The following is a 16,934-nucleotide window of genomic DNA, read 5'->3' on the forward strand; positions in this document are numbered from 1 at the left end:
ATATATTATATATTATCTTTTATCTTTTAGGTCTAATTTAAACACTTTTAAATTAGTATTTGCACATATATTTTACTGAATAATAGCTGGAATATAATACATTAACTATTTCTAAGGCTATAAGGTAGTAGTATATTGTACATTAACTATAAGCTTTTTACTGTTATATGACTAAATGCGAGACGATGTTATTTTTAACTATGGTTGTGGTCTGTTATACGTTATAAGATTCCTTATACCAGAAATGTATTTCAAAACACGCACCCATATACTTAATCATGTAACGCAATATTCTAATACTAAGTCTGTAAGTGTATTAGTCAATACAATATATTTATATATTACACTTCCTGGAAGCTATAGTTCACATTTAACAACTTTATGTGTTTTAAAACTTTTTTTTTGGCTGATTTTATTATTTACTAAAGAAAACTAGTTTCGTTTTTTCACAATCTTTTTGTTAAAATCACTAAAATTCTTAATTTATTCCGCATAACAGTTTACTTATACTTTCAACTACAATAATTTAATATAACTTGCATACGTATGGCTTAAATACTTTAAAAATCTTAATATCTTTTGTATACAACATAGCTATATACAATATCTCTACGGTTAAATAAAAACCTTGTGTTTACTCTAGCTTTTCACTAGTTGAGCTACTTTAGCTTAAACGTACCTTATCTCAATCATGCGTATCAACAAATACAAGTCACGAGTTTAATAATTGATCACGAGATTTCAAACAATACCAGACTTGTCACGTCACAGTTAAAATTGTATTTTAACAAGCTTAGTCGATTGTTCGTAATAATACATGCAATAAAAACGCTTTAAATTAAAAATGAAATGAATTTGTGTTAAAATTTAAATAAATTAAACTTCGTTTTTTTTTCGTGTAATAAATATTTACAATACAACACAATATTAACATTTTTTAAGCTAAAGTTAGTTTTGATTGTCGCCGGTGCTTTCCCGTGACGTCACTAAAATCGGAAACTCTTTCGTTTTTGAAAATTCTTCGAATTCGGGGGGAATTCCCAGCTCCAATACTTTATCATAGGAGGGGGGAAGGTCAGGTTGAAAAGTCAATGTCTAAAAAAATTAAAAAATTAAAAAAAAAGAAATTTTTTTCTACAAATAAATAATTTTTTTTTTAATAAGTTATTACGTCAAATTGATTTGTAGAAATAGTTAAAATTCGGTTTTCTTCTCTCTGATTGGTTGTCGAGTGGTCACGTGACATTTTATTTATGCGGCAGCAAACAGCGACGCAAGTGGCAAATATTGATAACAGAACAAGAGCAGAAATCCAAAAATCTTAAAGCAAAACATTTTTTTTTATTACTAAATTTTATTACAAAAATATGAATTAATGTTGGCATATACTTACACCACAAAGTCCATACGCTCGAATAAAAACAACACGTGATCGAATCCGTCGAACAACAATACGCGATCTGATAATGGTTATCTAACAAAAATAAAAGTTAAATATTAGTTTATGTGCATGTGTACTTTATGGTCATGTCAAATCTCTTTACTTTTGCGGTTCTGCAAAATATTTTTTTATATTTATCTTTATCCTCGATGTGGGAAGGTTGATTGCGCAACTTAAACATAGAGTAACATCAGCTACTCCGACCCAGTCTCGAGTTGCCTATGGCAGTTTGGGATATTATAAATTATAGTTGCCCGATAATTAGGCTACTGATTAAGTGCTGGCTTAGCAGGAGTTCATATCGTTTATAGCGCCTTACTCAGGGGCACTACAGCATAAAAGCAGTGGGGATTGAGCCCACGACCCCATGTGTGGTGTAGCAAGTGTTCTTACACTACACCACGCTGCCAAAATATACTTTTATATGTTTCAACACGTAATAACCTGACCCTAACTCGATAAAATATATTTAAGTAGCTTAAGTCTATAAACCTGGTTAATTTTTATTAAAATAAAAGTATTTAAAATATTAAAACATTGCGTAATTTAGATAATACCTTGACAGTAATTCTCTGAAGTTTTGTTAAAGTTAGCGCACCATTCTCCAGCCTAAGACCAAAACAATTAGAAATATAATTAAAAAATATTTAATTGTGTATTCTCAATACAATAAAACACTCAAAAAATTAAATTTAAATATAAGTTAATAAAATAATAACATTTTTTTAAGCGTTAGTGTGACTTTACTTACTTTAACTGCTTGGGAACAAATATTAAACAGAATAAATGTAATTAACCGATATGACGTCATAATGTTGTGTGACGTCATCCTATACATGCATAGTTTAAACTTTTATGATAATGATAAAGTAAAACTGCTGTAACGTAGAACATGTATTAAAGGTGGTTTACTGTTTAGCAATGGCAATTTAACTAGATCTGCATATCTAATTCTTTTTTTAATAATTTATTTTTACAAACTGGTTTTATAAGCGAAATAGTTGAAGAAATTTAATTGCTAATACTTTTTATAAATATATTCCGTTTAAGTATATATACTAAACTTAACTTGATTTTTCTAAACTGGCAAGTTCATGTATTTTAAATTCCAAACATGATCTGGTATATGTTATTCATGCTATATCTGGTTTTTAAAATACCAACATTGAGTTAATAAATAACTTCTTTCAATTTTAAACTTCGCTTGTGATAAAAAAAACTTATTAAAATTTGCTATATAGGAAAGTGGGTTTTTTGATTTTAAAAACTCGCTGTAAAATAATACAGTTTTATAGTTCGTTTTTTTTGTTAATTTTTTTTATAGTCAGTCTGTAGGTTTAGTTTTATAGATTTTTATTTTGGTAAAACACAAATTTTTCATATATTTTATATTTGAAAAGCGAAAAAAAAATATTTAAATTTAAAGTATATCATTTTGTTATGCGTTTTAAATTATACAAAACATTAACTTGAAGTGGAAACCAATGTTAATTTGTTGATTTCGAAACTATGTAAATATACAAACAGCCTGCACAACCAGCAGTAGTTAGTAAATAAATAACTTTTTAACATAGAGTATGCCAGCAATGAAAAACAATTTTAAAATAAAATTGTTTTTTTATTAACAATTTTTTAGGATTTTTATTAACAATTTTTTTAACAATAAATTAAAAAAAACAGCAAGCTCTATATTTATATATTTACAAATTAAATCTTTTTTGTTGTAAAAATATTATATTCTCTTTACAATAATATCAATTGTAACAAAATAATTATTAACGATTGAACCAACGGAATTGTTAAAATTTATTAGTTTTTTTTTAATTCGTTTTTTTATTGACATTAAGTTCATTGTACTTTTAATTGTTTGTTGAAATAGACAATGGGTCATTATAGTTGATTGTTTATAGAACAGGTAAAGGTTGTGGTGACGTCGTTGGCAAATAATTCGTATTATCAACCCCTTGATATTCATTATTTTGGTTTGGAATTTGATTTCGTCTTAAATATTCGATTTCCAGTTTAAGAGCTGCTATTTCTTCTTTCATTTTTTTCATTTTACGTCGCCGTAAAATAAACAAAATAATAAACATTTTAAAATATTTTGTTTTATGTTAAATTAGTTTTTTTTCTGAATAAAATAGATTTTAATTAGACTTTTTAAATATTGATTGTTGAAAAGGAAATACGCGCTTAACTATCGTTAACACCAACTTAAGTATTACCTTTTAGTAATAAATTTGTAGGTTTTTATTTATTTCTGAACTAATATGATTAACTCATTGAACTAACTCTATTATTTTACTTAATGGCTTTAAACTGAATAATCAAATTCTAAAAATACACAAACATTAATATTTAGGAGCTATAGGCCTACTCTACTTATCCTTAAGTTAATTATTATTTTGTTACAATATTTGTTTATTTACGGTCATGTTACCTTTAGTTTGATTGACAGGTTTAAAAATATGGTATTCGCAATTTTTGATTATCCCCAAAAAATATACAGAGTTAAATCTCGTGAAGATATTTTAATTTTTTGCTAAAATTTAGGCAAATTTATAGCTTTTGTTAATTACCATTGCATTTTAGTCTAAATACAGTTTATTTACATTATTAAAAATAAATTTTGTCCAATATGATTAACATCGGAATGTTTGGTGTAGTGGTAAAAAATTTGCTACACCACATAAGGTCGTGGGTTCAATCCCCACTGATCTCATGCATCGCTCTTGAGTAAGGTGCTATAAACGGTATACACTCCTGCTGAGCCAGCACTTAATCCGCAGTTTAATTACCGGGCAATTATAATCAATAATATTCCAAGCTGACAAAGGCAACTCGGGACTGGGTCGGGGTAACTGATGTTACTCTATGTTTAGGTAGCGCATTTTATCTCCCTACATCGAGGATAAAGTTATATACAAAAAAAAAATACTAACGTAATAAGCATACAAAATAACATGCGATATCGAGGATAAAGTTATATACAAAAAACATAATATTTACATAATAAGCATACAAAATAACATTTAACACACTTTTTTTTTTGAGTAATGTGACAACATATTTTTTTACATTAACAATGGGGTTGTTGTACTTTTAGTTGTTTATTATCATCAACTGAAAGATTATTATACTTAATCATTTTTAAAATAGTCAAACGGCTCTTTTAATGGAGTTGGTTTGTCCTTTATGCCTCAACTTCTTGTTCATCATTATCTACTTCTAAATGTCTCCATTTCCTTTGCCGTCTCTTCAATGCAACCAACAGAATGAACTTAACAATATATTTTAGTTTAATTTTTTTAATAGAAAAATTTGTTAAATGTTAGGAAGTTACCATCATTAGGTTTCTTTTTTGAAAATTAAGTTTTCGTTCTTCGGAAATTAGACGTATAATTCCCAATATTACCCAAAACCCTAAAAAATCGAAAAATTTTGTGTTTATTTAATTTATATAAGGATTTAAAGGGTATACTTAAGATTAAAGAAATAATGGTTTTTGCATTGATGAATGTAAATAATAGGCAGTGTGGTGTAGTGGTAAGAACTCTTGCTACACCACACATGGGGTCGTGGGTTCAATTCCCACTGATCTCATGCTGTAGCGCCCTTGAGTAAGGCGCTATAAACGGTATGAACTCCTGCTGAGCCAACACTTAATCAGCAGCATAATTATTGGGCAATTATAGTCTTTATAATATCCCAAACTGCCACTGGCAACTCGAGTCTGGGTCGGAGTAACTGATGTTACTCTATGTTTAAGTCGCGCAGTCGACTTTCCCACATCGAGAATAAAGATATATACAAAAAAAAAATAAATAATAAAAATAAATACGATATATAATTAATATTACAACAATGCGACGGAAAAAAAATCAATTTAATGATTTAAAACATGCCAAAAGTATTAATGTTTACATAAAGATTTTAAGTATGTTATGGCATGGTCACCAAACCCTGGTTGTATTATTATTTTAAAGAGCTATTTGTTGTATTTTGAAGAGTTAAATTGTTAGTTTTATTGTTTGATTTTTTAATTAAAATTAAATTATTTATTAATTAAATTATAAACAATACGTTGTAATAGGAAAATAAATACCAGCGTGGCGTAGTGGTAAGAACAGTGGCTACCCTGCTATATGAGGTCGTGGGTTCAATCCCGACTGGTCTCATGCTGTAGCGCCCTTGAGTAAAGCGCTTTAAACGGTATGAACTCCTACAAAGCTACCACTTAATCGAGGATAAATACATATACAAAAAATAGCATGCGTTTCAGAACAGTTATTTAATTTAGTTTTTTCACTTACACCAAGAGTGCCAAATGTCACTGAAGTAGCAACATTCAGTTGATTCGGTGTAACAGCAATAACCCATGTATATCCAAGTATCTAAAAAAAACATTTTTTTATGTTCATATCTTTATCCTCGATGTGGGAAAGTCGAATGCGCGACTTACACATAAAGTAACATCAGTTACTCCGACCCAGTTTTGAGTTGCCTTAAGCAGTTTTGGATATTATAGATTATATTTGCCCGATAATTATGCTGCTGATTAAGTGCTGGCTCAGCAGGAGTTCATACCGTTTATAGCGCCTTACTCAAGAGCGCTACAGCATGTGAGCAGTGGGGATTGGACCAACGACCTCATGTGGTGTAGCAAGTGTTCTTATCACTACACCACGCTACGATTAAAAAACCTTTCAAGAGTAGAACCCATTGCATACATAGATAAAAAAACTGAATTTATATAAAAACTTAAAAAATGCATTGTGCTTTCTACCAAGTTTTTACACGTTATTGATAATGGTAGTTTAAACATCGCATAAGATCCTAGGTTTGATCCCCACTCCTCTCATGCTGTAGCTCCCTCCCCTTATGTATTTCAGAATAAGTCGCTATAAACAGTATTGACATCTGCTAAGTCATTACCTGATCAGTAGCTTAACTAACAAGAAATTATAATCTATAATATTTCACACTGCCAAAGGCAATTTAAGACTGGGTCAGGGTAACTGATATTACTCCATGTTTAGGTCGTGAAGTCGATCTTTTCATATTGAAGATAAATAATTATAAAAAAAACGTTAAGTTAAAGTATATTACCATTGCAAAACTGAGATTCATTGAAATTGTTGAAGCACGTGGCGCTTCCCTGTTAAATATTAAATGTTGTTTGTTAATATAAAAATATTTTTTTAATAAATTTGCCATGTTACTTACCTTTGCTGTTGCATAAAGATAGTGCAATAAAATAAAAACTACAAATTTTTTCATAATTTTACTTACAGTCAGTCTGGTTTAAAAATAAAAACAAATTGTTATTATTGAGGTATTTGAAATCTTGTTAAGTTAAAAATACGAGAAAGGTAAGCTGTGGTTTAAACAGGTAGTACTAGAATAAATGCGGAAAAGGACCGAATTTGCAAGGAAAGATTACGGAATAAATAAAAATTCAGTCCTTTTTGCATTTTATAAACTTGGCGGACGACGCTAATAGAGCTTTAAATTATGCGATTTTACATTTTCTTTCAAGCTACTTAGAAAATTACAGTCAGACAGTTTAAGTTCCTGCTGCGTACGAATTGTTAAACCAAAAATTGTTCTTTCTGAAAGCTATTTGAATGTTATATTTTTAGTTTGTTGTACGCATTTATTCAAAACATATTATTTGACCTAAAGGCTTTAGTTAAACCAACGACAACACGTGATTTTCTTTTAATTTGTATGCATAAAAGGCAATATAAGTTTATCTAAATTTAAATTTATAAGGTTATTGATGTTGATACACTTTTGCAATTAAAAATACTTTTAAATAAATAAATAAATCTAAAGTATATATTTTCACTAAAATACCTTATTGAATATTTCTTTTTACTGTACGTTCACCAAAATAAAAAAATATTTTAAGTCTTTAAAATATTCTCAATAAATGTAGGATAGTTTTTTGATCATTGCAAAGGTTTTTTTTGAAACAACATTTCCCATGCATGCATAATCTACAAACTTGTCGTTATTTTGCGTTTTAGAAAAGTTTTTATAAAGTTTTAAACTGAAAAAAAAATTTAGGTGCACTGTAGTCTTAATATTTTTTGTGTTTCCGTGTAAACATGAACCCAAACAATAACACAATGAAATATTATCTACATACTACCTAGCCTATAGCTTTATACAAAATAGCTACTAAATGGTTTCAATACATATTTCGTCTGCTCTTTCTATATTTACATTAACTTTGCTTTTGCAAATTTAAAATCATGCGCAAGTCACGAGTTAGGTGTTTGATCATGAGATTATAAACAATGCCAGTTTTGTTACGTCACAATCGTGATTGAATTTTTCATTCAACATATTCGATTGTACAAAATAAAACAAAAGAACGCTTTAAATACAAAAAATAAAAAAATGCAGAAATTATTCTGTTTTGATTTAAAATGTATATAAAATAACTTGGTAATTTGAATTTTTTTTGTCGTTGCTATTTTTTATTTATACCCAATAATTTTTGTTTTTATTTTTTTGGGGGTATAATAAATTTATTTTAATTGTCGCTGGTGCTTCGCCGTGACGTCACTTCTATTGAAACTTCTTTCGGTTTTGAAAATTCTTTAAATTCGGGGGGAATTCCCAACTTAAATACTTTATCATAAGAAGGTGGGGGGTCTGGTTGTAAAGTCGAATTCTATAAAAAATTGTCAGAATTTTTAATTTTCAAAAAAAAAAAATTTTAATTAAAATTTTTTTTTAATTTGGGGATTTACGTTTTGGTTTCTAGAAACTATTGAAAGTTGGTTTTCTTGTCTCTGATTGGTTGTTAATTGTTCACGTGACAGTTTTATGCGACAGTAAACAGCGACGCAAATGGAGAGTATTGCAAGTAAAATTATTCCAGATATCCAATAATCTTTAAACGAAAAAAAATTATCAAAATCCTTTTTGAATTTATTATTGTGCTTTTAAAACAAAAATTAAAAAAAAATTAAAAATGTATGTTTTGTTTTATTAAACACTTGTAGTTTACGGCTCTCGATCTTTTGCCATTTTTTCCTTGCCTTATTTTTAATAATTTTACAGTTTTTTAAATATATATTCATATAATCCTACTTTATAAGCTTTAAACCGAACTTTATTATTAATATATATTAACTGATAGATTATTTTCATTTATTGTCTAGATATTGCTTTTGTTAATTTAACAGTTCTTGAAAACCCTTACTTTTACGGTTTCAAAATTTTGAAAGACGTAAATTACAAATGATTTTTAATAATAATTATTTAATGTTTTATTAATATACTTACACCACGTGCTTGAAGCGTTTGAACTATAACAACATGTACTTGAATCTGGCGAACAACAGTACGCCACCTGGTGGTGACTATCTGATAAAAAAAATGAAAACATTTTAAAAGTAACAAGAAAAAAAAAATCAAATTAACAAAACATTGATGCGATGGATTTACTATTTAAAACAATGTGAATTATATATAAATAATTTCACAATACAACGGGTTGCAAAAACTTTCTAGCACAAATTTCATTAATTAAAATGGTATTAATAAAAAGCTACTAAAAAATTTACTTGAGCAATAATTTCTTGAACTTCCATTTAAGTTTGTGCACCATTCCCCAGCCTAATATAAACAATACAAAAAAATTAATTTTAAAAAGCGCGTATTTTCATTATACCAAAATCACTTGATATATATCATTAACATGGCATAGGAATGGGTCAAAGGTGTGGGTTGGAGCCGCACCAATGTCACATTATTCGCCATTGAGCTTGGCGTTTATAAATTGCTTTTACATACCCCTGACACACCCCCCTTTTTAAGTATTAAGAACTTATCACAACAAAAAGTTATAAAATATATATATACACAGTTTTACATCCCTTTTAAAAATATTATGTATTTTTTAACATAACTCTAACGTTGTGGTTACCTTTACTGATAGAGTACAAATATTTAACAGAAAAAATGCGATTGACTGATATGCCATCCTCTAAGTTGTAAATTTTAACTTTAGCAATGGCAATGTTATAAATAAATATATCTAAAACTTTTTACATTAATATTTTGATGCACTATCTTATTTTTATACAATTAAAGGCCTGTTCACACGACAAGGCTGCGTTACGTAACTTTACGACTTCTAGGCATTAACAAATACAAAATATCTAATATAAGTATACCGCTTACGAAATCTTGCGTAAATTTTGCTTCAGCTACAAAACTTTACGAAATTTTACGTAACTTTCGCAAACTTTTGTACGTGTGAACGACTCTGTTTATTTTAAATGGTTGCGAAATCTTACATTACGTTACGTTGCGTATGCCGTGTGAACGGGCCTTTAAACTGCACTTAATTTAAATGTAAAATCAAAATATGATAAAAACAGAATCTCAATCTAAATGCTAGTAATATAAATTTTAAATATATTCTATTTTTAGTATTTGTCTATTATATTTTACTTTGTTAAGACTTTTTTTAATCTTGTATTATTTTGTATATTCACAACAAATATGGTCTGGTGTTTGTAACACGTCTATACTAAACAACTAACAAAAACTACCAGTACTAGCCTGATATAAATCCCTCCTTTTCTTTTTTAAAATTTGCTATAAAATTGAACTTGTTTTCAACTTCAGTGGCGATAAACCAATACTATTAAATTTTATAGCAAAATAAAAATTTAAGGTTTTAAAAACGTTGTAAATTAATCATTTAGTCTTTGTTATGCTACTTTTATTACGATGGCGCGACTCTATAATTATTTGATTTTTATTTACATTTAAGCCAAACAAAGTTTTAAAATTACTATAAAATTTTGTTACACTTTTCAAAGGTTAAAAAACATTGAAAACAACTTAATAAAAAAATCATAAAAAACAACCTAATGTTATAAACAATGTTTATATGTTTATTCAGCTTATGTAACTATGAGAAAGGCTTTACTACATGTAGTAGTTTGTTATTTAATTACTTTGTTGTTTCAGTTACTACAGTTTAAAACAAAATGTAACAGTTTAAAAATTTAAATTTTATTTTTACAGTCTTCGCAAGCATTTTAAAAAATAAAAAGTTATATTTTAAATATTTACATTTTAAATTAAATCTATTTAATGTAGAAAATAACATAATTTTTATGGATTAACAATATTTCGGTTATATCTAAACAAAATTTAAAAATTAACAATTAAATAAACAAAATTAATAATAGTAACAAAATTCTCCATTCATAAATAAAATGAACTTTCATTTTTACACTAACAATGGGTTCATTGTAGTAATAATTGTTTATTAAATAGACAATGGGGTTATTATAGTTGATTATTATAAAACTGGTAAAGGTTGTGGTGACGTAGTTGGCAAATAATTTGTATTATCAACTCCTCCATAATTTTGGTTTGGAATTTGATTTCGTCTTAAATATTCGATTTCGAGTTTAAGAGCCGCGATTTCTTCTTTCATTTCTTTCATTTTACGTCGCTGATGAAGGCAACTAATAATAAACATTCTAACAATTTTTTTAAGCTAAATTTATAGGAAAAAATATAAAAATATTTTTTATGGCTATTAAATTCCACTACGTTTAAATAGTTGCAACACCAATTTAATTTTAGGTTTTATGATTCTATTTTGGAAAATTTATTACTATTTTTGTTGACTAATGGCTCATATGGTAAATCTATTAAACTTTGTTTTTGTATTTTGCCTACTAACCCTAATCCATATTATAACAGCTTAATTATAACTAAAACTGCTAAACATAAACATCGGGATGATATACCTTTACCCTTACCTTTAAGTTAATTATTATTTTGTAACAAATATTTGTTTACGTAATATATTTAATGCATTGTTTAACTTACTACGTCACAAAACAAATAATTAAGCTAGTGTCATATGATTTTATTTATTAGCTAATCATTATTACAAAAAAGGGTTAAAATATCAAATACTAACTTTCAAAATAGCAAATTTAAATATATATGTATTATCATAAAAGGCATACTACTACAAACATATAGAATATACAGGATTTTATATTAAATATACCATAAAAATCACGTTATAAAAGAATTAAATAAATAACAGCAAAATTCCAAACTAAATTATTTTTTTTAGTTGACATCATTTTCATTCATGTAGAAACAATTATTTTCGTCAGTTGGGTTTTGTGACGTCACTTGGTTGGATTGGGACGGCGTGGGGTGGTTGACTGGGTTGTTAGATGGGTAAGGGGTCACGCTGGTTGGGTTTGAGTAGTCGTATTTTGGGGGAATTCCCATTTGTTGTACTTGTTGGTAGGAAGGTGGCAATGGTTGAAATGCCATGTTGTTCTAGAATAAACAAGAAAATTATAAGATTATGACGTCATAAGGCCAAAAACTTATTGCACAAACTAACCTGTCCTGCGTCAGGATATCCATGGTTATTGGCCGAACATGTTGCCGTGGTAACCGAATACGTCATAGGTGGCTGTGAAACTGCCCGAGTTGTTGTTGGCGGGGTTCGAGCTTTAGACTTCCTTAACCCTCCGACAATGCAACAGCAGAAAAAAGTTATAGTGAATATTATTCCTGTCCAGAAATCTAAAAATTGGGATAAAAATAAATACGGATTTTTGGCCAGTTTCAAACTTGGGTAAACTAGGTAGAAGTTCTAAGTTTTGTAATAAATTTATGCAGTGCCTTTTAATTAAAGTTTAATGTTTGTTAATTAAAAAACAAGTCTATTAAATAATTTATTAAACTTTTTAAATACACTTTAAAAAAGTAGAAACGTAATGGAAATATATAAAACATTTAATCAAAGCATCTTTTTGTTTTTATTTATGAAAGCTGACTTTACAGGTTATAATCAAATGTTATCCAACCAACAATTTCCACAGTTAAGTTAATATTTTAACATTTTGTTAATCCTTGTTTGGTCAACTATTTTTTATATATAAAACTAAGATCACTTGTATTTTAGGGTTATTGAAAAACCTCAGGAACGTAAAGTACAAGAGATTACTATGGGGTACCGTAAAGTACGATAGTTTCTCTAAGAATCGTAAGGTACAAGTGTTTCCAAAACATTATCTTAACATAAATATTTAAATAAGATTTCCCCTTACACCATAAACTCCAAACTGCTTCGTATTGGCAACAAACGGGAACTCCATTCGAGTTATATCCGCAACAATAACCAATTTGATTTCCGTAATCTAACAAAAAAATGCCAAATATAAAACCTGTTATAAAATCTCTCTAAGATTATGTTAAAAAAATACATAAAGTAACAGTTATAAAAGCACTTATATTGAAATTACTAGAGTTTTAATATTTTATAATAATATCTTTATACCTGGACAGTAAGCAAATGTACCACAGACCTCATATGCCTAAAAGAAATTTGTAATAATTAAATATTTTAACACAATTTAGTTTAACTAAATCGCCAGTCGCAGTACTTGAAATATTTTTTGAGTTTATACTTCAACTGTAAGAACTATATGTAGCATAAGTCATCTATACTTTATTTAACTTAATGTCAAAATCTTAAATTTATTTGGTTATTTCTATTTTACTTAATTTATTATAAGCCTATAAAGTTTCTAGCAACGTAACCTATGTTATATTTGGTATTAAGGTAGTCGCAGAATATCGCTAATTACTTACTTTAGAAACTTGACAAATTGTTACAAATAAAACTAAACTTAATAACTTATACATTTTTTTCTTATCACTTGAGCGACACAGTTAAAATATGAAATGTATTTTCATTATGCAACCAAAATATAATAATTATTAACCGTGTGTGTAAGGCTTAAACAAATCGATTCGTGTGTTTGCACAAGAAATGGTTTAATGTTATGGCCATTTATTTTGTTTCGCAATAACATTTTTTTTATGTGGTTTCAGATATTTTACTATGGTTAGTATGGTTTATTGGCGCAGACATAGGTTAGCGTCATATGTACAATAGAAAAACAAAAGTATAAAACAAAAATATAAAAAAATTAAAATGTAATAAAATTAATTAAATTTCAGTAAAACTTTGAACGAAAATATTTTTTAGTTGCAATCATTTTCATTCATGTAAACCATATTATTTTCATCAGTTGGGTATTGTGACGTCACTGGGTTGGATTGGGACGGCGTGGGGTAGTTGGCTGGGTTGCTAGCTGGGTAAGGAGTCACGCTGGGTTGTGGGTACGTTGCTGAGTTTGCGTAGTCGTACTTTGGGGAAATTCCCATTTGTTGTATTTCTTGGTAGGAGGGTGGCAATGGTTGAAATGCCATGTTGTTCTAAAAAACAAGATAATTATGACGTCACAGGATAATTATGACGTTAAAAGGATTTAGAACAGTTGCCTTTTAACGAATAGTAAAAGATAACTTACCTGCCCTACGTCAGTATCTACATGGTTAATGGTCGGACACGTTGCGGTGGTAACCGAATACGTCATAGTTGGGTGTGGGGCGATCCGAGTTGGGGTAGGCGGGGTTCGAGCTTTGGACTTCTTGCATGCCCCGACAATACAACAAACAAAAAAGGTAAAGACAAATAACATTCCAGTCCAAAAATCTAAAAAAAGATTTAATAAAATGTAAAATTTCGATTTTCAAAATTGTTAAAGTTTTAAAAAAAGTGAAATTGTTTTTAAAAAAACTTTATTCAATGAAAAAAACGCGATAAAGATTTAATCATTAGTTTATGTTTTTAAATAGAACAACATGTTGAAAAGAACGTTTGTATGTCGGTAGTAAAATAGATAAAAAAAGTTTATCTACACTTTTGCAAAGGAGAAATGTAATCCAAATATTTACAGTCAAAATTTCATGTATCATAGTATGGTTGCAACTCTATACTAATATTTGCACGAAAAATTTACCTATACACCACGAACGACTGTTTTTTGCAAGATCATTATAATTAGTCATGCATATACATCATTCACTAAGCTTCAATAAATTTATATACATGTAAAAAAGAAAAAGTGGCGAACCGGTCATGGTAGTGTGGCGAACCGGTCATGGCGTCGGACTACGAGCCAAAAGGTTTTGAGTTCGAGCCGCCCCATTGCCACACTATTCGCCTTTGAACCAGGCGTTCACGGATAGCTTAAAAACGTCTCAAACCGCACACCCTTACCCAATAAAAATATCAAAATCCTATCACCTTAAGGTGATATGGAAAAAAAAGGACCAATCCGGTAGTGCGGTTAACCGGTCATGGCGTCGCACTACAGGTCAAAGGTTTTCGGGTTCGAACCGCACCAACGTTCTCCAATAAAAAATATAAAACCTATCCCCTTAAGAGAATATGAAAAAAAAAAAAAATCCAATCACAGTAGCTCGGCTTAATCTAAAGTTTATGCTAGTCTACGTTGTATTTATTTTTTTAAATAAAACTTTAAAGTAAAATTAATTAATTTTCTTACACCATAAACTCCACACTGAGTTGTAGTGGCAACATAAAGGAATCCCATTCGAGTTATATCCGCAACAATATCCGATTTGGGAGCCGCTATCTAATAACAAATTGTTAAAATTTACGCAATATACAATGGGTTATTTATCAATAATTAAGGTTTAAGCCTATGTTAAACTTATGTAAAAGTTACGTCTATATTTAAACCTAAACACATATTTTGTATAACATTACATATTTAGGCTATGTTAAATAATTTTTCAATTGTATATACCTGGGCAGTATGTATATGGGCCACATACTTCATATGCCTAAAAAAATTGTCGTGATTAAATGTTTTATTTTATCTTAGTTTGAAAATACTAAAACATAAGTTACGTTGTTTCGCATATTTTTAAGCTATTTTTATATAAGTAATATTTACACAATTAATCTTTAAATTATTAATTACCAAACTGTTTCTATTCTATATTAAAATTAAGGTTTAAAACATTAATTAGCACATTACATATGTTTTTATGCTTGGTATAAACTTACCAAGTTTTATTTTACAAATTATTACAAGTTACTTACCTTTAAAACTTGAAAATTTATCCCAAACAAAAATAAACTAAATAACTTATACATTTTTTTTCTTATAAAATTAACAACGACAAAGTTAAAATATGAAATTTATTTTTCTTTTGAAACTGTGACCCAATATGTTTAAATATTAACTTAATGTTTATTTAAAACTTAAAGTAATCATTCTTTGTTTGTCTAAGAAGTGGCTTTATGAAATGTCCATTTATTCTATGTCGCAATAACATTTTTCGATATGTTTTTTTAAGCTTGGTTTATTACTATGGGGTTTGATCAAGGGTATAAGTACAAATTAAAAACAAACAAAAAATAAACAAAATAATGTCATTAAAAAAAGCTTAACGAAATCTTAATTAGAAACATTTTTAGATAAAATTATCTTTATGTATAGGTAAACAATTTTATATTTGCTCTTTGGGTATTGTGACGTCACTGGGTAGCTATTGGCCGCTGCTGGGGTAGTTGACTGGGTTGCTAGGTTGGTAAGGGGGCGCGCTGGGTTGTGGGTACGTTGTTGGGTTTGCATGTCCGTAATTTGGGGTATTTCCCGAATGTTGTACTTGTGGGTAGGAGGGTGGTTTTGAATAATATGCCATGTTGTTCTAAAAATTACAAGATAATTATGACGTCATAAAGTGTACAAGTTAAACTTTAACGCTGAGTAAGGTACGTCATTGGTACGACTTAAACTTAAAACCTTCTTAACGGACAACGAATCCGGCTGCGTGGTGTAGTGGTAAGAACACTTGTTACACCACACATGAGGTCGTGGGTTCGATCCCCACTGCTCTCATGCTACAGCGCCCTTGAGTAAGGCGCTATAAACGGTATAAACTCCAGCACTTAATCAGCAGCGTAATTACCGGGCAATTATAATCTATAATATCCCAAACTGCCACAGGCAACTCGAGACTGGGTCGGGGTAACAGTTGTTACTTTATGTTTAAGTCGCGCATTTGAACATCGGATAAAAAAGATATATAAAGGTTCAGTAGCAGTCAGAATGTCATATATTAACTTAAAAAAATTCCTAAATCAAAATTATTTCTTCTTTCTAAAACTTTAATTTCGCAAACTAACCTGCCCTGCTTGAGTATTTCTATTATTATTGGAAGAAACTACTGCTAGTGTTGAGTACGTTGTAGCTGGTCGGGGAGTTGCTCGAGTTGTATTTGTCGGAGTTTGAACTTTATACTTTTTATAAACCACAATAATACAACAAGTGATAAGACTAACAGCAAGAATTATTCCTAGCCAAAAATCTGAAAATTTAGAATAAAAAAAAAATTAAAAACTTTTTAAAAATCATCCAAAAAAGAATTTGAATAATTATACTCTTTAAGTTTTTAAAAGTTTTGTAATAAACTAAATTATTTTTTTTAATTTATACATTAAAAAAGGCGTTAAAGATTTAATAGTTAAAAAGTTTATGTTTTTTCAAAGCAACAAATCCTTTTTCTTTATTTTAAGGTAATGGCTTAACAG

At 28.7% G+C, this 16,934-nt stretch overlaps 2 protein-coding genes and 1 long non-coding RNA gene across 3 annotated transcripts; all 3 read right to left on the reverse strand.

Annotated features, from left to right (window-relative positions):
• Nucleotides 1-948: 948 nt before the first annotated feature.
• LOC145763967 (uncharacterized) lies at nt 949-2,024 on the reverse strand. The gene is made up of 4 exons (XR_014288472.1): nt 1,999-2,024; nt 1,394-1,474; nt 1,172-1,320; nt 949-1,095 (listed from the first exon to the last, which is right to left on the reverse strand). It is a non-coding gene; the product is annotated as an uncharacterized LOC145763967 (long non-coding RNA).
• A 5,961-nt stretch (nt 2,025-7,985) lies between these two features.
• Nucleotides 7,986-9,515, reverse strand: LOC145763969 (uncharacterized). Its single transcript, XM_082575524.1, has 5 exons — nt 9,387-9,515; nt 9,025-9,076; nt 8,744-8,824; nt 8,206-8,348; nt 7,986-8,126 (listed from the first exon to the last, which is right to left on the reverse strand). Exons 1-5 carry the CDS (start codon nt 9,441-9,443, stop codon nt 7,986-7,988), a joined length of 474 nt encoding a protein of 157 aa, XP_082431650.1. The 5' UTR covers nt 9,444-9,515.
• A 3,992-nt stretch (nt 9,516-13,507) lies between these two features.
• Nucleotides 13,508-15,530, reverse strand: LOC145763970 (uncharacterized). Its single transcript, XM_082575525.1, has 5 exons — nt 15,441-15,530; nt 15,142-15,178; nt 14,878-14,967; nt 13,837-14,021; nt 13,508-13,741 (listed from the first exon to the last, which is right to left on the reverse strand). Exons 1-5 carry the CDS (start codon nt 15,492-15,494, stop codon nt 13,508-13,510), a joined length of 600 nt encoding a protein of 199 aa, XP_082431651.1. The 5' UTR covers nt 15,495-15,530.
• Between the last annotated feature and the right edge of the window lie 1,404 nt (nt 15,531-16,934).

Source organism: Corella eumyota, chromosome 1, assembly GCF_963082875.1.
Source record: "Corella eumyota chromosome 1, kaCorEumy4.1, whole genome shotgun sequence".
Classification (NCBI taxonomy): Eukaryota; Metazoa; Chordata; class Ascidiacea; order Phlebobranchia; family Corellidae; genus Corella; species Corella eumyota.